The 23,432-nt window shown below is 31.7% G+C and overlaps 1 protein-coding gene across 2 annotated transcripts in view; it reads right to left on the bottom strand.

Annotated features, from left to right (window-relative positions):
• Positions 1-659: 659 nt before the first annotated feature.
• Positions 660-23,432, bottom strand: part of Slc12a2 (solute carrier family 12 member 2) — a 100,706-nt gene continuing 77,933 nt past the window's right edge. The window contains exons 18-27 of one of the 2 annotated variants that reach the window (XM_046460149.2): positions 19,102-19,208; positions 16,669-16,748; positions 14,159-14,284; positions 11,677-11,724; positions 10,157-10,279; positions 8,663-8,774; positions 6,730-6,816; positions 5,527-5,662; positions 5,191-5,258; positions 660-3,523 (exon numbers count right to left, since the gene is read on the bottom strand). In XM_046460149.2, the coding sequence (XP_046316105.1) occupies positions 3,388-3,523; positions 5,191-5,258; positions 5,527-5,662; positions 6,730-6,816; positions 8,663-8,774; positions 10,157-10,279; positions 11,677-11,724; positions 14,159-14,284; positions 16,669-16,748; positions 19,102-19,208 (1,023 nt within the window). In that variant the 3' untranslated portion in view covers positions 660-3,387. The remainder of the gene's footprint in view (positions 3,524-5,190; positions 5,259-5,526; positions 5,663-6,729; positions 6,817-8,662; positions 8,775-10,156; positions 10,280-11,676; positions 11,725-14,158; positions 14,285-16,668; positions 16,749-19,101; positions 19,209-23,432) is intronic. The other variant, XM_046460150.2, reaches the window with a different exon arrangement.

Genomic DNA, 23,432 nt, shown 5'->3' with positions numbered 1-23,432 from the left:
GGGCAGTCTGTAACCCATCTATATGTGCTGTTATTTGCACTACTTGAGCACCATAGGGTAAGTAGCTTAGAAATAACTATCTATCCCAATTATCTAACATAGATCAGGCAGCAGTGAAAGCATACTGGAAAAGCCCCTGGAAATTAGATCTGGGTTCTAGGCAAATATCCTTTGCTGATTTACCATGGCCTAGGGAAACCTCCTAAATTTCTCCAACCTGCTTTCTCCAGAGTAAAAGATGAATAACTATTCTGCATATGTAACATAATTATTGAAGGGTTCAAATGAAAAAGGGAAAATCAGCTTAGCAAAGAAATCTTAGGAAAAAAAGAATGAGATTAAATTCAAGGGCTATGAATCCCTTTTAATCTTTTCATTCCTCATTCATAAATGAGGGATTTGGCCCCAAAGCAGAATTAGAAAAGCTAAGTCATTTTTTAAAAAAATCATAATATTACTGTACTGAAAACAATTCAGTCACAGTATCAATACTGATTATTCCACAGGCATAAGGAGAGAGAATGAATACAAACAACTTTTCCAAGGCATGAATAATAAGGTAAAAATCATTTTAAAAATTCAGATATTAATGAAATAAGATGAAATCAAAGCTGGCATAGATTTATAAAACTGGTAAAAATACAAGAGTAGACTTTAAATAGTTTTAATGAATCCACTTCCTTTATTGCAGTAACCTCTTTACAAAGCAGCACTGCAATACTCAAGGTTAAAACATTAGAAAAGCATTTGTGTGACAGTTATAGTACAGTGTTATCAAAATATTACATTTTCAAACTTAGTAGATAATCATCCACCAGAGCTCAAATCTTTAAATTATTTATTTCCATAGTCTTAAAAAACATGTAATGTCAGAAAGCAATATAAAAAGGATGTAAAAGGAAATCTAAAATACAAAGGAAACAATGTAACAAATAAATATTTGATTTTAATTAACTGTTAATAAATCAGCTTAACACCAACATTCTCTCTAAACCCATTGCATTCTTACCTATGGGAATAATTAATTCCAATGTCCCTGTGTAATTATAACCAATGATTAGACTAAAAAAAAATTTTGGCATTCAAATAATCAAAATCAGCATAAATAAAGTAAAACAGTGTCAACACTAGTGAGCATCTCAAGAACTGCTAAAAAATTTTTTGAGCACTACAATAATTTTTGAAAGTTTTTGACCTGGTGTCTAGTGTTAAGTGAAAGTAATGATTTTTTTTTTTTTTAAGTGAAAAGCTTCTTACATTATTTCACAGACAATATTACCCTCCCCACATTATGCATATTTAGATATATTTTATGTACTTTATACACACATGTATGATGCATGACATTTGGTTCCTGTAGAACAGAGTACAATGTTGTTTTCCTGAATGGGAAAAACAAAAACAAAACAAAATAAGTGTACCTGTGCATATTTCAAATTAGCAGCACTCAGGCCATGCCCTATTATCCGTTTAAAAAGTTCACACATGATATTATTTACTGAACAATGTGACATTTCTACTGTCTCCCCCCAACACTGCAAAACCTGCAATAAATTGAACAATGCTGGGAGTTATAATGTAGGAAATAATTTTTAGAAAAGTGATTACTTCCTTTTCTTAATATTCTGAATTTGAATTATCAGAGTTCCAATTTTTATTAATTCAGTTCATACTCATGCAGCAAAAATACTGCAGCACTGAAAATAATTTTATAGATTTCTAACAAGATTCACAAGAACCTGCATAAATTCCCCACCACTGAAACTCAACAATGAACCCACTGAAAAGTACTTTAGATGAAATGTTCACCATTTTCTAACTGGATGATAGTTGTGTGAAGTTACACTATGCCCTTCAAATGATCAGCTTTGTTCTCTATGAAACCTGTAATCTGTCAATTTGATTTTGAACATGTTTACTAAAACCAAAAAAGTTTAATACAATGAATCTCGATCACTTTAAAATGCAAAACACCAGCAACACAAATTTCATTACATATACACATAGGTATCTGTGTATGCATATACATATACACACACACATACAGATATGTAGACATAAATCCCTTGAAATGTTTTTAGGAAATCCTTCCTTGAATAAAAAAACAAAAACAAAAATAAAAAACTTTCACATTAATAACTATTTATAAAGCTTTTAGTAACAGTACATACGCACTGTCAAATTGTACTAGTAGACTATGATGTCAAGAGACATTTCAAACGCACAAACTGGCAGTTTTTCTTAACACAAAAGTTTTAAAGTATTAAGAATGGATTAAATTTTAATGTTCAGAATAATCTGTTCAAACCTGAGTGTATTAAGACTAAGTGTACTTGACAATCAAATGAATTAAGCCTAAAAACATTTCACTAATAAATCAGTGGTCCATTTAACCATTTGGTGAAACATTATTTTAATGGATTTATAAAGGATGGTACAGTATAGTAAAATTCCATAGTGTTTATTGAAATATTCTATTAAATGACATTGTTTTGTCTAAATTTCCTCCAGAAATATCTGTAAGCATTTCTTAAAAGTCCCTCAGATTTGAGAGAAATTTTTAAATTAGGACAGATCTCTCTTAAATACAAATGATCTTGAGGATTTTTATTTAAAGAATAACATGTGAATTTTCATCATGGTATATAGAAGTACTGGGTAAATCTTCAACCTTTTAAGGTTAAAAAAAAAAAAAAACAACAACAGTCAATTGGGAATTAAACAAGGTATTTTGAGCCTTTTCCCCTAGCTCTACATTTATATATACTTTCATAAATCTAACATTGAGGTTTACTTTTTGGTTACTGACCCCACTTTTTTCCCCATTTTTCATTAGCTTGCCCTAATTCTCACATTTAATATCTAACAGATACTTTTACAAAAGTAATAGAAAACATACAGTACTCAACATTAATTGGTCAATGGAAGATGAAAAGCAGTGTCCATTTTGTTTTATGGTGAGACTAGAAATAAAATAATATCCAAAGGCAAAGTTTGACATTCTATAAATTTATAAAAGAGGATATATATGGATGAAATTTGGTTAATTTCAGAAGGCACCTCAAGGCTAAAGGCTTTTTATAACTCCTTTAATCAATCAAAAAATAACACACTTTTATTGCTATTCAAGTAGCAAGGGAAAACTTTACTTTCATATGAACTTCAGTCCAACAAGAATCATCATTAAGACTGAGATACAGAATTGACTACAACTGAAGTCTCCATACACTTATCACTGGAGCAACTTTCCTGTGTGCTTTCAAATTAATGAAATAGTGAAAGAAAAGTCACAGTTTGCCATTGTGATGTTAATGTGTCATTGAAGATTTCAGTCACTTCACTAGGCACTGAAGTACCATTCTGGGAGCAGTCCATTGTGTAGAACACTTAAGAATAGAAGGTAAGGACACTCTGATGATTCCCACGAACTAGGAGGATTGGTGGGAGGTCCTTCGATAGAGCTTCTAACCATGCCATGTAGAGGGCGCTAGACACAGCACCTTTACGAGCAACTGGGAGACTCCTGGGATCAAAAAGAAAGAGGATGTTGAGTGATGCTTTTAAATTGAGGAGAAAATGTAACAAATGTTATAAATTAACAATACTAACAGTAACTAGAGCTGAGATTACACCTGTAATCTCAGTGACTATGAAGACTAGGCAAAAAAATGGCAAGTTCGAGGCCAGTCTTAGCAATTTAGCGAGTCCCTAAGCAACTTAGGAAGAACCTGTCTCAAAATAAAAAAATAAAAAGGGCTGAGAGGTATGGCTCAGGGGTTAAGTCGCCCTGGATTCAATTCCCAGTACCAAAAACAACAACAACAAAAACAGTAACTAGAAATTACTACAATTACAGAATAATTCTGAGTACAGGGAAATTCTGTACAGGGAATATCAACTACAATGTTTTCATGTCACTATTCTCATGTTTTCAGGTTTCAACAAAAGATTTTAAAATATCTATTCATAAGGATAGGGAATAATGATTTGCAGAAACTACTACTATTTGCAGAAACTTACTACTACTACTACTACTACATATAAACTATCTCTGAATCTCAAATTTATCCCTTTTTTTAAATAAGGATAACATTATTTTAAGAGAAATAGATGTTTATATCAGAATTTAGAAAATGGAAGTTACTTATAGATAAAATTTAAACATCATTAATGCTACATATTTTTAACATGAGTTTTAATTTCTATTTATAGACTATATAGTAATGACCAGTTGACTTGTAACTTTTTCTCTAAATTTCTGTTTTAGCATCCTCCAATACAGTATTTGATCATCATCATCAAAACCCGAACTTAATGGAATAATAAGTGTTACTTATTAATCAAACTAACATTCCTTTGGTACTACTTCATTTCATTTGGCATGATTTTTGGAGATCTAAATTTTCCTTACGTCTACCCTCCCAGGTTCCAAGACCGAGAAAATTCGGGTTCATTGTGATATCTCACTAACCTATTGCAGTAGAGAAATCAAAGTAAGCATTAGCAGCTCTATTCAATGCAAAACATTGTGTCCATATGTAAAGTTTGTGTGTGAGATTTGTGGGTTTGGACAGGAACCACTATTCCAATTCAATCCTTAAAACAGTATGAAGTTATTTTCACAAGGAAGCTGTCTAGGTTCAAATTTTAGTGTGGGGCCATTCTATCCCAACATGTGTAATGGCTAGGCTATAGTGTTTTCAAAACTAAAGAATTTTGAAAGAAAAAATTCCAGCTCTTCATGGTGGCACACAGGTATAATCCCAGTGACTCGGGAGGCTGACACAGGGGGATCATAAATTTAAAGCCAGCCTCAGCAATGGTGAGGAGCTAAGTAACTCAGTGAGACCCTGTCTCTATATAAAATATAAAAATAGAGATGGGGATATGGCTCAGTGGTTGAGTGCCCCCGAGTTCAATTCCTGGTATCCCCCGCCCACCAAAAAAATCCAGACTAGCTTATTATGATAAAGAATTACTTAAGATTTATATAAACTTAAATAAGGTTTTTGTCTTTTCTCCAAACTTAAATGATTTCTCAATTAAAACAAAGTATATTTAAAAGTTTGTTTTTCCTTTGTATAACTAGTATGTCTTGACAGAGCACTAAAAGTGCTTTTAATAGAAATTAATCAAATACATTATCATAAAATGAACAGCTAAGGAAATCTTAATACAAATATTACTTACATGACAATAATGTTAGCTGTGCTTGAATGTTCCTTTAATAGTTCATTTAACCTGATCTGCCGGTATGTCTGAAATGAAAGAGGACAATCTAGCATAGTTTATAAAGTAATAAGAAAACAAAAACAAACCAAAGTGAACCATGGAGTCATAAAAATATCTTTTCCCTGTTTAGAAACAAAATTGATGCCTCCTACTATTCACACATAAATCCACTTAGATTTAATTTACACAACTGGTTTATCTCATATCAAAATGTAGGCCTTTATATTTATGTTTTAAGCATTTTTTTAAAATCACATGCAAAATTAATGAAGGAAAACACAAGAGAAAGAATACCTTGGTCTTATAAAGCTCAAGCTCATTGTCTGTTATTCGCCATGGTTCATCTTCTTTCATTTTATCTGCAATATCTTGTTCTTTATCATCTTCATGAAGTCTATATGGCTCAATCATTTCATCAAAAGCTACAATGCTTAAGAGAAAAGAATTTTAAATTACAGAAAAATCTTAAACAGTAAATTATAACTTGTGAAGTTGGTGTTTATTTTTTATGCTTCCCTCCATACCCCATCTATATTGATAATTTATTTAGAAAATAGTTTTTGTCTCTAAAACTACACTGACAATAATAAAACTGCAGCTAAAGCTAATCTTTTGTCCCTGTGCCCATGCTGCAACCTAAAATTCTACCACAGTAGCTGAAATGATTCTTTTGACTTAGAAGACAAATTGTTTTACTATTCTGCTCAAAACACCAAGGCTTTCCCAAGTACCAATGAATACAAGTAGTGTTAGAAAATATAGTAGAACATTCTGAAGGGAGGAAAGGGTAGATAGTAAAAATTTAAGAATTTCTAGATCCAATGATACTTACTAGGGCAAAAGACAGTGAAAGACTATGAATGACATTTTAATAACCCATGAATATAAAAAATACTTTTCAGTATCAAATCTGGTGTATATTATTCTGTAAGAGGAAGCAATCTCTCCCTGATTAAAACCTATTTAAAATGAAATCTTTATACCAGCTTCATCATTTATTTAACATTTATCTAAGAATAATCTGGTGAAATAAACACAATCATTTTAACAACCTCTCTATACATCATTTCTAGGCAGAATATCCCAAGAATAGAAATTTTCTGTGCTAGAATTTTGAATTAACTATTATAATCAAATCATTAGATTCTCCTATTTAGCAAAAATACTAAACAGTGAAAACTAATAGGTACGAAGAGTGGGCACAGAATTGTTAAATGTGGGCAGGAAAAATAGAAATTTAAAGAACCACCTGGAATTTCTATGGCACTAACAATTTTCAGAAAGCATGTAAAGCAGTAATTGAAATCTTCTCTGAAAACTGAAAATTCTAAGATGTTACTTCAGCATCTGCTCTTGGCATGCCAACTACCAGTTTGCTTTACATATAACTAACAGCAGGGAAAAATACTCAAATAATTAGTTGAAGTTGAATTATTTGTGTAGTTGATACATAAAAAGATTGGATGTTTGTACAGATTAATTTATCCAATAACTTACTTTTCTTTCTTTGGTTTGGTATTGATATCACCTAGGACCATGATATCGGAGAAGTCTATTCGGAACTTGCTGAGCAAAGTAGCCATCCTAGAACAAAAATGAATAGCATTCAGATATGTTAAGGATGTATATGTACTTTTAGTCTACATAGGGCTGAATTTATATTTGAACAGTATGACTTATAGAAGTTTTTCCGGTAGGTTTTTTTTTTTAAACAACAACAACAACAAAAACTCATCTAGCTGGGTGCAATAGCACACACCTAGTAATCCCAATGGCTTGGAAGGCTGAGGCAGGATGATCGCTAGTTTGAGAGCAGCCTCAGCAACTAAGCGAGATCTTGTCTCAAAAAATAAAAATAGCAGGGATGTGGCTCAGTGGTTAAGCACCCTTGGGTTCAATCTCTAGTATCGCTCCCCAAATCTGAATTCATTCATATTATTCACCCCCCAAAAAAGATATCTAAATTGCCTGAGTAGAGCCTACTGTTGTTATTTTTTAAAAAACTTTCTCTTATTCTCTTTTTAGGACCTAAATATCAGGTGGACAGAGAAAAACATTAATAATAAAATCTGAATGGCAACTATTTTTTTAAATGGTTAATTTTAGTTTAATTAAATCGGAGTATACAGATTTAAGTAAAAAGTAGTGAATAGTTTAATAAGATTTTATGTCTAATAAAATAACAGTTTTAAAAATTAGATTGAGATATTAGAAAACTGATGAGCTACAGGTTTAAGTAATAAATTCATTAACAGCATTTCTTGCATAATTCACCGTTCGAAATAAAGAAATAGCTCACTGGATTTTGGTATTTCCTAAGTGCCTACTATTATACTATGTGCTAAATATTATAGGATCCACAAAACTCAAATTTAAGAAAATAAATACAAGCTGGAAAGTGATAAGCAGTATCAAGTGTACAGTGATTCAGGAAGAAAGCACAATAAGTTCCTACATTCTGAAGAACTGAACTGGGTTTTGAAGAATGGAGTAGTAAACAGAGAAGGGTAGTGGAAACAAGTGAAGAGCTATTTATAGTAGAGAAGTGACAGCAAGCAAAGCAGTAAAAGCTTGAAATCACAAATATGTCTGGCAAATGTGCAAGTGTACATCAAAGTACAGGGCCTATATGGAGGAATGGGAGGTAAGGACAAAAAAGAAACAATGGGCAGATCTTCAAGGGCCTTGAATACCATGTTAGGATAATTATATATACTATGTTAGTTTATGGAAAAATTGTTAAAATATATTGGGTAGAGGAATCAGATGGTCAAAATTTTGCTTTCTACATAAACCTGGATGCTATGTGTGCAAAATATAAGAGAAAGGTCAACAGAAAGGTACTAGAGTGCAGGAGAGAAGCAGTGAAACCAGAACCAGAACTATGGCAGTACAGACAGAAGCAAATGAGTGATACTGGCAGTCTGCATTTATTGTCTAGAAGTCTACAAAATATATCCCATATAGGAATAAGTAAATTTTGTGTACTTGTAACCCCGATTAAAAGAAAAATAAACTATTTAACACCTTAATGTTGCAACTATTTAATAAAGACCTTCTAAAATGCCAATTTGTTAAAAAAATACCACATCTAAGTAAAATTAAGCGTTTATAACTTAAATATGAAGGTCAAATTAAAGAGAATGAAATTTTAACTACTAGATTTTTAGGGACTGGGGATATGGTTCAAGTGGTAGCGCGCTCGCCTGGCATGCGTGCGGCCCGGCCCAGGATCGATCCTCAGCACCACATACAAAAAAACAAAGATGTTGTGTCCACCGAAAACGACTAGATTTTTAGCTTCAGTATAACAGCAATATTATGGATATGTTCTGGAATGTCTAATTTTTTATCCTATCAACTCTATCCTTATCAATTGTGGTAATGAGGTACTATTAGAATAATTTCCTTTAATTTAAAATAAACTTACGCTCTCCGGTCATGGTCTATTCTGTTTATTTTTCCACCAATGAATACTCTGATCTTACAGTCTTTCCACTTTTTCTTGGTAGTCAGAAGATAAGGTATCAGTAAGGTCAAACCTGAATTATAAAAAATAACATCATTTACTAAATGCTAATTTCTCAAAAACTTGTTAATACAACTTATTTTCTAAAGGGATTTTTATTCTCTTTTGAGTTGTATTTACTACCACTCAATGTAAAACAAAATACTTCCTCTGTCCTTCAAAAAGCCATTAGGCAGGTCTCAGCAAGAAAGGAGGCCCAGCACTCATAGCTCTTTGAGTAAGGCAATCCAATGGGACAGTAGCTTGGCAGTCAGAAAAGTGGTCACATACAGAAGGACTGAGGAATGAATATATTCATTAACCCTAATGGGACCCAGGTTTCACACTGAAATGAGAAATAAAGGATATGCTGGATTGGAGTTGGTTTTCAATCTCTTCTTATACATACACAAATAAATACAAAAAAACATATATACTTCTAGCTCTTTCCACTGAGAGGGCCTGGGAGCAGTGACACCCTCACAGCCACAGGTATCTAATGCCCTTATTTTTTCTAAATACTATTCTCTACTCCAAGAAACCAGAGATCCTTGGGAGGTCCCATCTGTGGCTAGTATAGGGAATGTACAGAACTATAAAATTGAACCTGGAACATCATCTTATGTCAGAAAGTGACTCCATGAATGCTGGGGCTGAACAAATGGCACAGAAATTAGTCTAAGAGAGCTCCTGCTGGCTAAATATGAAAATAATAAATTATATCCCGTTTAATAAAATAAGAAATCAATTAACCCACATTGATAGAAATAAAAAAAAAAAGCTCATCCTTAAAGTAAAATGCCAACTAATAAACAAGGAAGAAATATGTAATTGGAAAATCGTCATTTGGCAATCACAACAAAAATAACAAAAAAAAAAATGAGAAAAATAAGCAATAGCTAAAAATACTGACAAAGGCGACACAGTCTCAGAGTAACCCTCTAATATCTGCAATTATAAAGCAGGGGGCAATTTTGCAGTGGATAAACCTGGTGGGAAACACTTTACTCAATGGTCAAAGTTCATTGCACCAGTGATGGGATAAATCAGTATCATATGAGATGTAGCCAGAAGAACAATGGAGCGAGAAGAACAGAGTATCAAATCTGTGATATTTCTGCCAACATATAACTTCATACTAATTTTGAGGAAATATCAAATAGCATTCCAAACTGAATGGCATTATACAAAATGGCCTAATATTAAAATAAATGTTAAGGTCATGAGGCTCAAGGAGGTACTGAGCACTTCTATAATGAAGAGACAAGACAACTAAGCCTGATTCTGAAATTAATCCTTTCGTTGTGTGAGAATGTTGGCAAAACTTGAGTGGGTGAAAAGTGCATGCCATTTCTTGGTACTATCTTCTATCTTCAGTAAATTTTAAACGTTTAAAAAATATATTAATGATCTTACCTCCATCATCGAAAAGCCACCAGACATCAATAGTATTTTTTCCTTGTTTTTTCTGAAATTGTGTACTAGCTTCAAGCAGCTTTTGGTCAGCCACATTTAAAGGTGCAATAGGGCCTTTGGATTCTAAAGGATTAAGGGTAAGAAAAAAAAAAGTGTAAGGGAAGTAAATAAAGTTTCTTTAGCTGAATTCCTATAATTTCCTTTTTTATAATCAAATAATGCAGATTGGGCATATATATGATATTTATATCAGTTGTTTATAATTTAAATATAATTAAAAATGGCTACAAATAAGTACTTTCTTTTAAAAATAACTCATCCAACTTTGCTTGTCTAATTTCTAATATTTTGAAGCATTCTGATGAATGTAAGAGAATCATAAGTACCAATCAAAATATACTTGAGTGATAGATTTTTTTTGTGTTTTTCTGGAAAACTATTTCAGGCTAACTGGACAAATCAAGTTTATACCTGTTCTGTGAAAATATTTCTTCTGTAATCAGGTAACTGAGTAATTTAAGGTCAAAAATTTTTTTAAAATAGAAATTATCTGCAACATAAATGACAGAGGGAGTTGAAGACATACCAATACAATCTTACAATTATCAGAATGAAACCTTAGTCTTAGGAAAATCCTTGATCTTTAATCTTTGTCCTCTTTAATATATGATGCCCAGTTCTAAGGAACATCATATCTTTCTCTGTACCACACAAAGGGTTAGGAATTCCTTGAAAGGGCACCCATCTGCAATAGGTTTATAGGACAAGAAACCAAAGTAGTTCCCATTTTCTTTCCAGGAATTAAAAAAAAAAATAAATCAGTATTGGCTCAGTGAACAAGCAGATGACTATTATGAAACTCCTATACTAAATTTTTAAAAGCAGAAATCCAAAAGAGGAAATCTGATCACTTCTGAAAAATGTCTGTCACTCACTTTTCATGCTGCCATGATGTATGCAAACATGACAAATGATTCTGCATGATGAAATATGGCTACCAAACCACACTGCTCCATAACTCTCACCTCTATCTCCTCCTCATAAAATTCATGTATGTTGATATGACTGTATCTCCCAAACGCAGCACGACTGTGAGAAATATTGTAATTTTTAAAATGAAAAATATATTAGTATCAAAATTTAGGACCTGGTTGGGTACAACTGATGGTAAAGAATGCAAGCGATACCATTTCAGTGTCCCTACATATCATCTAAACCATGCAGTTTAAAGAAAAAAAACACTGACTTTTTAGGTTTCAGTATTTTAGAAATGCTGAAATTATTTAAATTCTTATAATGATAAAAACTTATCTGTAATATTTCACCTTGTCCCAAAAAGATTTAACTCTTTAGTTGGACCAATCATAACTTCTAATCTGTTTAATAGATATCTGTAACATCACCTCACTATGGAAATAAAAGATAATGTTAAAAAAAAAAAACAGAAAATAATAAGGTTGGAGTTAAAGAGTTAACAGTATGAAAAAAGGGATTAAAATAAAATGATGAAAAATGCCTGCCTTTTTTCAACAGTGGTTGAGTTGGAGTCTTGCCATCCTCTTCCTCATCTAGATTATGTTTAAAAAACACAAAATATTAAGTTAATTGCTTTTATATCAATAAAATATAAATAGAGCACATTTTAAACAAAACAGTATGAAGCAACAGTCCATGAAAAATGATCAAGACTGAAGATTAATATTTTCTACACTAGTGTTCAGGTTTTTAAAATGCCAACATATCTTAGCCCCTACAGGGTAAATGATTAACACTCACCCTGAAATTTTATTCCTGCAAGTTTATCCAAAAAACCTTCAGCAGAATTTTTAAGCTTTTACATTTGCAATCAGTTGAGAAGGTATAAAACTATAGCTTGTAGAGTAGAAATAAGATATTACACAAAATTGGTTTGCAGATAATACATTTTAAACATGTCACTGCACAACTGTGTAAATGACTAAAAAGCAATTTTAGAAATATCTGATATTTCGTATATGTAAAAGTTAATCACTATTTGAAATATTAAGAAATTTGAGCAGTGGCAGGGGTCTTTGCTTTATATAAATGCTAAGTTATATAAGAATGGCTTTCTTCAAATAAATGTACATATAAATGCATGTACATGTGCATGTATTCATCCATTTATATTTAAGTATTCACCAGATTTCCCCCACCCTGGGGTTAGTTTTGCTAACCCCACGTTTCTTCTAAATGTAAGCTTGTATTATTTGCTTGTTTAAGGCACATACAATTTTGGACTTGGGCAGATAAGAGTATAGTGCACTGGGCTCTTGAGTTAGACTTCCAGGATTCCAGTATTACCTCTACTCCTTTCCTAGCTGTATGAGTTTGAGCTGATTACATAACTCTTTGCTTTCATCATTTGTAGAAAGAGTTAGCAGCACCTACCTCTTAAGTTGTTATATTGCAAGTACTGATGCAATGAGCTCAGGGTTTGGTACAAAGCAAGCTTTAAACGAGTATTCTTTTTGTCTCCTTGTATACTGTATGCCTCAATAATCAAAACAGACATCACCAAATGCTGTCACTACACAATAATTATACCAGAATGTTTCCAATTTTTAAGACTTTTTACATAAACTTCTTAGTAGTTTGCTGATGCTGAGACTTCACCAAATAGAAAGCAAACACAAAATAAAGCTAATATTGTATTTTTATGCATGTTATAGAAAAAAAACAACTATTATATTTAATTTTATGGTACTAAATATTACTGTTCTTATAAAGTAGATATTTAATATATCTACCTTTAATAATTAAAAAAACTGTAACTATGGACATTCTGTATTCACTTATAAGAGCTCAGAAATGTTAAGAAAATTATCGACATTTAAAAATGATTTAAACTAATTTAAAGGCATGTAGGTTTTAACAACAGAAAGATGGTTAGAGATGTTCTGACCCAATTTCCTAGTCTACAAAAATAATGTGAGTTACAGTCTTATGAAATCATTAAGAAATTAATGCATGAATAGCAGATTAAAATGTGGGAGCACAGAGTAGCTGCTTGATAAAATTAGGTTTTCCCCTTCCAGCACAACTCATACATTAATTCCTAATAAACTGTAGAGAAAGGATCTATTTTATGCAAGAGAAATTAACAACAACAACAAAAAAATAAAAGTAGGAGGAAATTAAAGAATGTATACCATAAATTAAAATAAATGTAGGAGCAGAAGAATAGTTATCAGAATCAATTTATAGAGTTTTGAGGCAAAAAAGAAAACAATTATAATCAAACCAGCAAAGAACAGAAAGGGAAAATAGGTTTTGACTGCACTTTCAACTGCTGTTCCTCTAAGCAAACAAGGTACATAAAAAGGGATTAAAAAGCAACACTAATACTTCTAAGGTAACCTAGAAGAAATAAACTGCATAGACACATAGTTTGTTTCTAATGTTTCAATTTCACAAAAGGTGACCATTTTATAGATATAGAAATCAAAAGTATGCTGTGGTTAGATGGTTTACAGTGCATTTTTTTTTTCTTGTAGCATATTAGCTGGGAATAAACAGGACAGATGGAGATACTAGTCTGAAGAGAGGTAGGAGAATGAGGGTGGGAGAGTAAGATTTGGAAGTCATCCCTTGTCCCTTCTCATAAATGTGACATACAGATTTGTGAATGAAATTTTCTGAAAGTCTTCTCTGTTATTATAAAATTACCATGTTCCTTCAAAGTTCAGATTTAAACTATGCTTTAAATTAAAATGTTTTATTTAAAGCAAATATAAATAAAAACATACAAGACCATGTTAGTAAATAATTCTTTGGCATAGTTTTTGTTCTATGATCCTATTTAATACTTTAAAACAGTTTGTCATTCTGTAGCCATTTTCAAAGTCATAAATTTTATCTAACTATAAATGAATGGTGACAAGTTTGAGAATAGGCTATTTTACAGTATATATAACAAAAATCATTTCCTCCCCAGATTGAAACATTAACATTAATAAATTTTCTTGTTCGATTGCAAATTACCTTTATGTGTAACAGATTTTTCACCAGATGTTTTGGAAGTATCTAAATCCGATTTTTTACTATACTCCACATTTAGTACCACATCCTTGGCGCCAGGAGATTTCTCTTGGGATGACAATAATTCTTCTGTAAACATGAAAGCATTTAAAATAGTATCTAAAATCATATTTTAACAGTTCAAGAAGGCATCAGGGTTTAATAATTAAATGATATTTTAAAGCAAGGTTAATTATGTAATAGAAAATTAATTATAAATGATTCCTTATGTAAATGTGATGTTTTATGTGAGAGTCTGTTTGATTATTCAGTTAAATATATTTTGAATATTCACTTAAATATAGAAGCCACAACCACATGGCTAAGATATCTGAATTAGGTGCTAGAGAACAAGTAATGAGTGAAATCCACTTAATAGTACAACCTACATGGAAAAAACAATGATATATAGTATATGAAACAAACCCTAGTTCCAATGTTACAAATATAAAAATGTAAAATGTAACCAACATTTATATGCAAGTAAGCAGAGAACACTGAAAAAATTATACCCAAACTATGAAGCTCAGACCACAGAATTTTTTCCTAACAAGCTCATGGTGAAAGTACCACTTCTTCACTTTAAAATCTTTTTTTTTTTAAATGACTTTATTTATTTATTTGTATGTGGTGCTGAGGATTGAACCTCACATGCTTGGTGAGCGCTCTACTGCTGAGCCAAAACCCCAGCCCCTTAAATCGGTTTTGTTCTTTTTTTGGCAAGGAGTTAGTGAATATTTAATTCCTATAACACATTTATCATTCAGACAAATATGAGATTGATAATCTGCCCATAATCCTCATAACTTATTTTTATAAATGAAGAAAAGTAACAACAGAACTATGGAGTCCACTGACCAGCATTATGACAGGAACTTATAAGCCTTATCTATTCTTTAATCTTTATGACAGCCCTATGGGATAACTCTGCTCTAACAGACAAGGAAACAGAGTCCTGGAAGTCAACTACGGGAAAAGGCTGGGATTAAGAAATCTATTTGGTTCCAACACCTGTGCTCTTAATTCCTACACCAAATCATATTCCTATAAATTCTCAAAAAAATGTAAAAAGTATAAATCCATGAACAAATACTTTGAAAAAAAGTTTCTATAACATTCAAACCTCAGCAAATTATAGAACTACGCAAGCAATTAGCCAAATTGTGATATTTCTCGGTGAAAGGGAACAACAGTACATATAATTCTGCGAAGTTAACAGATGTAAATCAGGTATCCTAAATTTCAATCATTGTTAGAATAAGAGAAAATTGAGGCAGTTATCTTTGCCAGGCCTTCCACAAATAAGATATACTTTGTTACAAAGATAAAGACTTCAAAAGTGTTTCTTTCAAAATTGTAGAATACTCTTAAAGGGAAAAAAGGGAGGAAGATTAAAATAAATAATACATCTCTAATTTCAATATATAACAGATGACAACATTTCATTATATGCCTCGACTATTTAAAGTTAACTAATTCTGATTTAGTTAATTTACAAAGGGGATATACATGTTATCTTAAGCTTATAATATCTTTTAAACTATGAAAAATTGTTTGAGGATATAGACATTTCCATAGTTTTAATAAAGTTGACAAAAGCAGCAATTACACCTTCGGTTTTAACCTTCACTTTAAAAATGCTATGAAAGTGACATTGTATTATACAGAGAGCATTTTAGACATGACCAAATTACTAGTAATGAGGGTCAAGGAAGAAGTGTGGTGAGAGCTGTAAATAAGGAACGTGAAGGGGAATCTTTGTAGTGACAGAATAGTTTGTATCCTACTATGGTGGTAGTTGTACAAATAATGTGATAAATAAAACAGAATGACATACATACACGTGCATCCAAGTGAATGTAAAACTGGTAAAACTGGAATAAAATCTGTAGACTGTTTCCTAGTTTGAGATAGTACTCTAGATATGCAAGATGTTACTAAAGGGGATGGAGTTAGATTTAGAATATAGAGGACATCTATGCACTACTTTCTATGCATCTTAAATATTTTAAATGACAAGTTTCTTTTTATAAAATGGGTCTTTTCTGAAGACAAAAAAATTGTGACAACATTTAATCTTTATTACTGTGACTATGTATAAAACATTACTTTTATAAGCATGAAAACAATGATTTAGTAATCATTTAAAAATTTTCTCACACACGATTATTTTACTTATGTACTTTTATAATCTTAGTCCTAGACAATTATAGCTAATATCTGCTTCTCTTAACATTATTTGAATCAAATTTACTCTCTTCATTAATAATCACTAAATATCATCAAAGCTGACACAAAGAAAAAACACACTTTGTTGGATTCCAAATAGATATGATCTTAAAATGCCATATAACAGTCTATGACAAAATAGATGGTAGTCATGAAAGTTAATGAAGAATGTAAGAATCATATACAATTTTCTAACAAAGTAATTTATATATTTTAAATAAAAACTTATTTCAAATGATGTTTACCTTGTCCTTGAAGATGAGATATATCCAAACCTTCTTTTAGGCGGATAACCACCACTCCATACTGTATGTCAAAGGCATCACTATAAAATTTGGAGATCACAATAATTTATGTTCTCCATAAAATGAACATAATCACATATCTCTAAAATCACTTTCAGCCTTAAATATGTTTTCTTTCATATGCTTAAAAAAATAGTTGGTAAGATATAAATGTTACTTTCGAATCCTATACTTTCCCTTTCCCTTCTTCCATAGTACTATCATGTGCCACACAACATTTTGGTCAATGACAGAGTACAACTACATATACACCCACATATACTAAGTAGTCTAAATGTGTAGTAAGCTATGCTATCTGGGTTTGTGTACATACATTCTATGGTGTCCACACAACAAAATCAGCTAACAATACATTCTTCAGAATGTATCCCTGTCGTTGTGACACATATACTGAAATTCTACCTAAAGTAGCTGTTAAAAGCAGTAATAGTATTTTTATCCTACAAAGTAAAATTATGGAATTTCAGTAATCCTCCTCTACTTATATTCAGGTTCATACCCTTAACGTCAAGAGAAATATATGATACTTATAATAAGGCTCATACCCTTAACATCAAGAGAAATATATGAAGACAAAATATAGTCTACTGAGAATGACAGCAGATTGTAGAGTATGAAGAAATTTCTGAAAGAAGGGTATTTTAAAATAATTTCAAAAATTTTTACAAAATTGGTTTAAAAAGTAGTTCAAAGATTTTACATATACTAAAAACCTTGAAGGTGATTCTAAAAGCAGACAAAGTCTAGAAACTTGTTAAGACCATAAATCTTCTGTTCTGGCTCAAGTGTTCCCTTACATTTTCTGAAAAGATAAATTTCAAAACTTAAGTTGTTCTAAATGAGTGGTAATGGGATTAACTTTTATCTTTAATTGAGCCTTGAGAGAAAAAACCCAGCCCATAACTCATGGGATTTATGATTTATGGCCTACATAATTTATTCTTTGTTTCCACTGTATTTTCCTCTGTCCCCCTAAATACAGAGTACAGAATTATGAAGTTAGAATGAGATTTTACTTTTTAAAAAATAAACCCCAAGTCAAACAGCAGTCACAGTACAACAAAATTAGCAGAGCTTTAATCTTAACTAAAAACACTTAACAATTAGTTGAGAAATTTCATTCATCACAAAATCAGTATAGAGATTTAAAAAAAAAATAGAGTGAAATCTGGATATTTCCTTAAAGACTCTTTAAATGCAGCTATAAAAAGAAAACTATATTCTATGTGAGAGAGGCAAATAACCATGTTGTATCTATAGAAATAACAGGAGTTATGGTAAGGGAGATAATGCCAGTGAATTAAGGATAATCAGATCAAATTCACAGAAAAAACAGGACTTAACTTTGATCTTGGAGTTACCTGGCTAAATACAAGGGTTTTTATTTATTTTTTTAATTTAAGGATAACTGTTTGTATATAAAGACATACTTAACAAGAAGGAGAGGATAGCTCTAGGTCATCAGTAACTATGACATGAAAAAGACTATATTCTTCAACTCTGGCATATAGAGGGGATGCTTATCCTTAGGGTGAACAAGATAAATAGATTTGCTTAGCAAATCCTAGAGTACTAGATAAAGGAAGGAAGTACTTTTCAAGATTTAAGAAGTAAATTTGGCAAAAAGTTTTTTGATGCAATGACTTAGTTCCATAATCATAGGTAGCAGATTCCATAAAAAGGTATATACACAAAAATTCATGAACCCCAAGTAAAAACAAAGACAAAGAAATGAAAGAATTAAAAAAAAAAAACCCTATCAGACAATTCAGAGGAAAGTTACAGTGATGGAAAATAAAACTAAGCTATATGATAAAGATCATTGAAAATATCACTGAAAAAGGAATAGTAAACTCAGAACTTAATGCTTCAAGGGGGTAGAAAAAGGAAACATGTAAATAGGTTTAATAAAAAAAATGTTTTAAATAACTTCATGGATGAACCAAATGACTAACTGCAAAATTAGTTTGCAAGGAGAATACAACTAAACCCGTGAGGCTGAGATAATGCTAGAATTCCCTTCCTCAGCATAGGACATTATAATGACATAATTTAGAAGGTGATTGTACTGAGAACATTTGAGAACTCTGCTCAGTAAGAGCTGAAGGGATAAAAAGTGGGAAGCTAGAATAACACACACACTCACTCTTGAGTACGTGTGCTTCCATACCCACATGTACATACATAAGTTTATGTATATATGTGTGTTAAAAAGGCAAAGATAAAATTGAAATATTTCACTAATAGATCACCAATTTAAAACCCAGACCCTTTGTGTGATTCCTTTCACTCTTTTAGAAGACATTATTTTTAAAAAAGTATTCAAAATCAGTATTTTTCTGAACTAAATTACTGAAATAAAAAGATACTTACTGAAATAAGTTTATATACATATCCACTTCCCTCATATCTGCTTGCAACCAATCTTTCTTAAATCCAAGAACAAGTGTGTTTGGTTTCATACGACCAAGACCAGCAGCCTAAAATATACAATAAATACAACTTCAAATATATAATACTCAACAAAATAGTTTTTAAAGAGATGAAAATCCTCCAAATTAACACTCTAAATATTATATGGACTTATCAACAAAAACTCTTCAGCAGGCCATACATGGGTGCTGACCTATAAATTACATATAGTACATTGATCACATATTACACATATATATACTTCTCATAATTTACCAAAATTTCTGTGTATATTTATTGGCAAATATTAAATACACTTAATTTTTTAAAATCCTAATTATATAGGTGTGTTCTCAGTTACTTTTTAAAAGTCCAAAGGGCTACAGTTTTAAATCACAATATTAAAATTTGAATTCAATTCTATCAATCATGCAAGTTTCTGCTGAAATTTGACTAATTTCTTTCCTCAACTTTTCAATTAATCACATTTTTTTGCAATTTCATCAGGAATTGCAATACAATATGTTAAACAAATTTGCCCAAAAGCCCAACAAAATCTCTTGATTGTAAAGCATACTGGAAAACTGTGAGATTGTGATTAAAAAGTTTTTAAAATATGCCATTTTAATCCTTTTGTTTTGTTTGGTACCAGGATTGAATCAAGGGGTGTTTAACCTCTGAGCCAAATCCTTAGCCCAGAATATTGCCAAATTACTCAGGACATCCATAAGTAACTAAGGCTGACTCTGAACTTTAAATTTGCCTGCCTCAGCCTCCCAAGCCATTGAGATCAACCTACAGCGTCTGGCTTAAAGCATTTTCAACAGGTATTAATTACATTCAAAATCCTTTACATCTAATACCACTAATTACTTCCAAAATGTCTTCATCACCCCAGTAGGAATTCTGTAGCCATTAAGTAATAACTACCTATTCACTCTTCTCCCCAGCCCCTGGCAACATTTAATCTACTTTTATCCCTGTTAACTTGCCTGTTCTAGATATTTTCTGAATTGAATCACAGAATTTGATCTTTTGTGCCTAGTTTTTTTTTTTCATTTAACAGAATGTCTTCCAGTTTAATCCATACTATATCAAAATATCATTCCTTTTTATAACTGAATGAATTTTATCTTATATATACATATTTTATTTATGCATTATCACATGATGGGTAGTAGTTTCTAATTTTGGCTATTGTGATTAATGCTGCAAAAAACACTGGTATACAGATCTGACTCCTTTCAAAAATGTTTTTAGGTAAAGATCAAGGAGAATTGCTAATCATGGTAATTTTGGGTTTAGCTTTTTGAGAAACCATTCCTATGATGTATATATCATTTTATACTCACATCAACAATTCACAGATTCTCATTTTTCCACATTCTCAACAAAACATTTTCTAGTTTTTTTCAACTTTAACTACACTAGGTAGATTAAGTGGTATCTCACTGTGATTTTGATTTGCATTTTCCTAATAACTAAAGATGTTGAACATCATTTACTTACTGGCTATTTTTATATCTTTTGACAATTTTAAAATTCCATTCTTTTTTGTTACTGTTTTAGACATTCTTTATATATTCTGTATATTAAGCCTTTATCAGAATGTTTGTGAATGAATATTCTCCCATTCTACAGGCTGATTTTGACATCAACTTTTGTTGTTGTTGTTCATACATTTGGTGCTGAATTACAGAGTCCATTGCCAAATCCAAGGTCATGAAGATTTATCTCTGCTTTCTTCTAAAGTTTTATGGTTTTAACTCTCATATTTATGTTGCTGATCCATATAAGATATTTTTGTATATGATTCTAAAGGATATAATAATCAACATTTTGCATTCTTAAAACAATCCGATTATTTATCAAAGGCTAAGTATGTGACACTGTCCCAAGTACTTGGAATAATTAAAGATCAGAAGAAAAACCTCTAATCCTATAAAGCTTCCAAATATACAATCCATGTACAAATTTCTTCAAAGAGCTTTTTTCTTCCTTCTCAATGCTAAAAACAACATCTTTGCCTTGAAGAAACAGCTAAAATTTTTAAAAAACTAATAACTTGGCAATCACTACAAAATAGCACATTTTAAATTTGAAGTGAGGTGGAGGGCAAATGGAATATAAAAGAAAACCAAAAATTACTTTTAGATTTTATAGGTCTTTAAAGAACTAAGTCACAAACCATTAACTTATTAGTTGTTCTTTTTAGTTATGCATGACAGTAGTGTATTCTGACATATTTATATAAACATGGAATTTATCTTATTCTAATTAAGATCTCACTCTTGTGGATGTACACGATGTTAAGACTTATTGTGGTGTATTCACAGGAAAGTTATGTTAGTTTCATTCCATTCTTTCCTAACCCTCTCCCTTCCCTTCATTTTCTTTTGTCTGACCCACGGAACTTCTATTCCCCCTTGGTTGTAGGTTTATATTCAAATATCAGAGACCATTTGACTTTTGGAGGTGGGATGGGTACTGGCTTATTTCATTTACCATAAATAATAGTCTCTAGATCCATTTACTAACAAATGTCATAAAGTCATTCTTCTTTTTGGCTAAGTAATATTCCATTGTGTATATATCACATTTTCTTTATCCATTCAACTTTTGCAGGGTACCTAGGTTGGTTCTATAGTTTAGCAACTGTGAACTGAGCTGCTATTGAGCATGCTGATTTTAACTCTTTGGATATATAGCTAGGAGTGACAATGGGGTCAAATGGTGGTTCCATTCCAGGTTTTCTGAAAAATCTCCACATTGTTTTGCACCAATTTGCAGTCCCACCAGTAATGCATAAGGTACTTTTCTCCCCACATCCCCATGAACATTTATTGTGACTCATACGACTGATAATTGCCATTCTGACTGGAGATGGAATCTCAGTGGTGTTTCAATTTTCGGTTCTCTAATTGCTACAGATGTTGAGCATTTTTTCCATATATTTGTTGACCATTGTATTTCTTCTTTTGAGAAGTGTCTGTTCAGTTACTTTGCCCTTTTATTAATTGGACTGGTTTATTTATCTATCTATTTATTTATTCATTTATTTATTAGTGTTAAGATTTTGAGTTCTTTATATATCCTGGAGATTAATACTCTGAAGTTCGGGTGGCAAAGTTTTTCTCCCATTCTGTAGGCATTCTCTTCATGTTCTTGATTGTTTCCTTTTCTCTGGAGAAGTTTTTTAGTTTGATATCATCCCATTTATTGATTTATTTTAGGTCTTGAACTTTAGGAGTTTGTTGAGTAAGTCAATTCCTAAGCCAACATGGTGGAAAGTTGGGCCTACATTTTCTTCTGGTAGTCACAGGGTCTCATAGGTCTAAAGCCTAAGTCTTTGATCCACTTTAAGTATTGTGTAGGATGAGAGATCTTCCCAGCACCATTTGTTGAAGGAGGCTCTTTTCTCCGATGTATGTTTACGGCACCTTTGTCTAGCCTAAGTAGGGGGTTTGTCTCGGCATCTCCTACTCTGTTCCATTGGTCTTCGCATCTGTTTTGATGCCAATACCATGCTGTTTTTGTTACTATTGCTCTGTAGTATAATTTAAGGTCTGGAATTATGATACCTCCTGTTTTAATTTTCTCACTAATGATTGCTTTGGCTATTCTAGGCCTCTTATCTTTCCCAATGAATTTCATGATAGCTTTTTCCACTTCTATGAAGAATGTCATTTGAATTTTAATAGGAATGGCATTAAATCTGTATAGTGCTTTTGGTAATATGGCCATTTTGACAATAGTAATCTGCCTGTCCAAGAACATTAGTAATCTTTATCTTCAAAGGTCTTCTTCAATTTCTTTAGTGTTCTGTAGTTTTCACCTTTTTGTTAGATTGATTCCTAAATATTTTATTTTCTTTGAGGCTACTGTGAATAGGACAGCTTTCCTAATTTCTCTTTCAGTCATCACTGATGCATAGGAACACAAATGATTTACAGATGTTAATTTTATATCCTACTACTTTGCTGAATTCATTTGAGTTCTAGAAGTTTTCTGGGTCTTCTAAATATAGAACCATGCTGTCGGTAAACAGAGACAATATGAGTTCTTCTTTTCCTATTGTATACATCTCTTTAATTTCTTTCATCTGTCTACTTGCTCTAGCTGGAGTTTCCAAGACTGTTGAATAGAAGTGGTGAAAGAGGACATCCCTGGCTTGTTCCAGTTTTTAGAGGTAATGCTTTCAATTTTTTCCCATTTAGAATGATGTTGGCCTTTCAGCATTAACTTCTTGGTGGGACAAAATATTGCCAGGGTAAACTCCTCCTCATCACAAA

This window comes from Marmota monax, unplaced genomic scaffold (genome assembly GCF_021218885.2).
Source record: "Marmota monax isolate L192 unplaced genomic scaffold, Marmota_monax_Labrador192_F-V1.1 WCK01_AAM20220418_F8-fsc00006, whole genome shotgun sequence".
Lineage (NCBI taxonomy): Eukaryota > Metazoa > Chordata > Mammalia > Rodentia > Sciuridae > Marmota > Marmota monax.
This window is presented reverse-complemented; position numbering and strand designations above follow the sequence as displayed.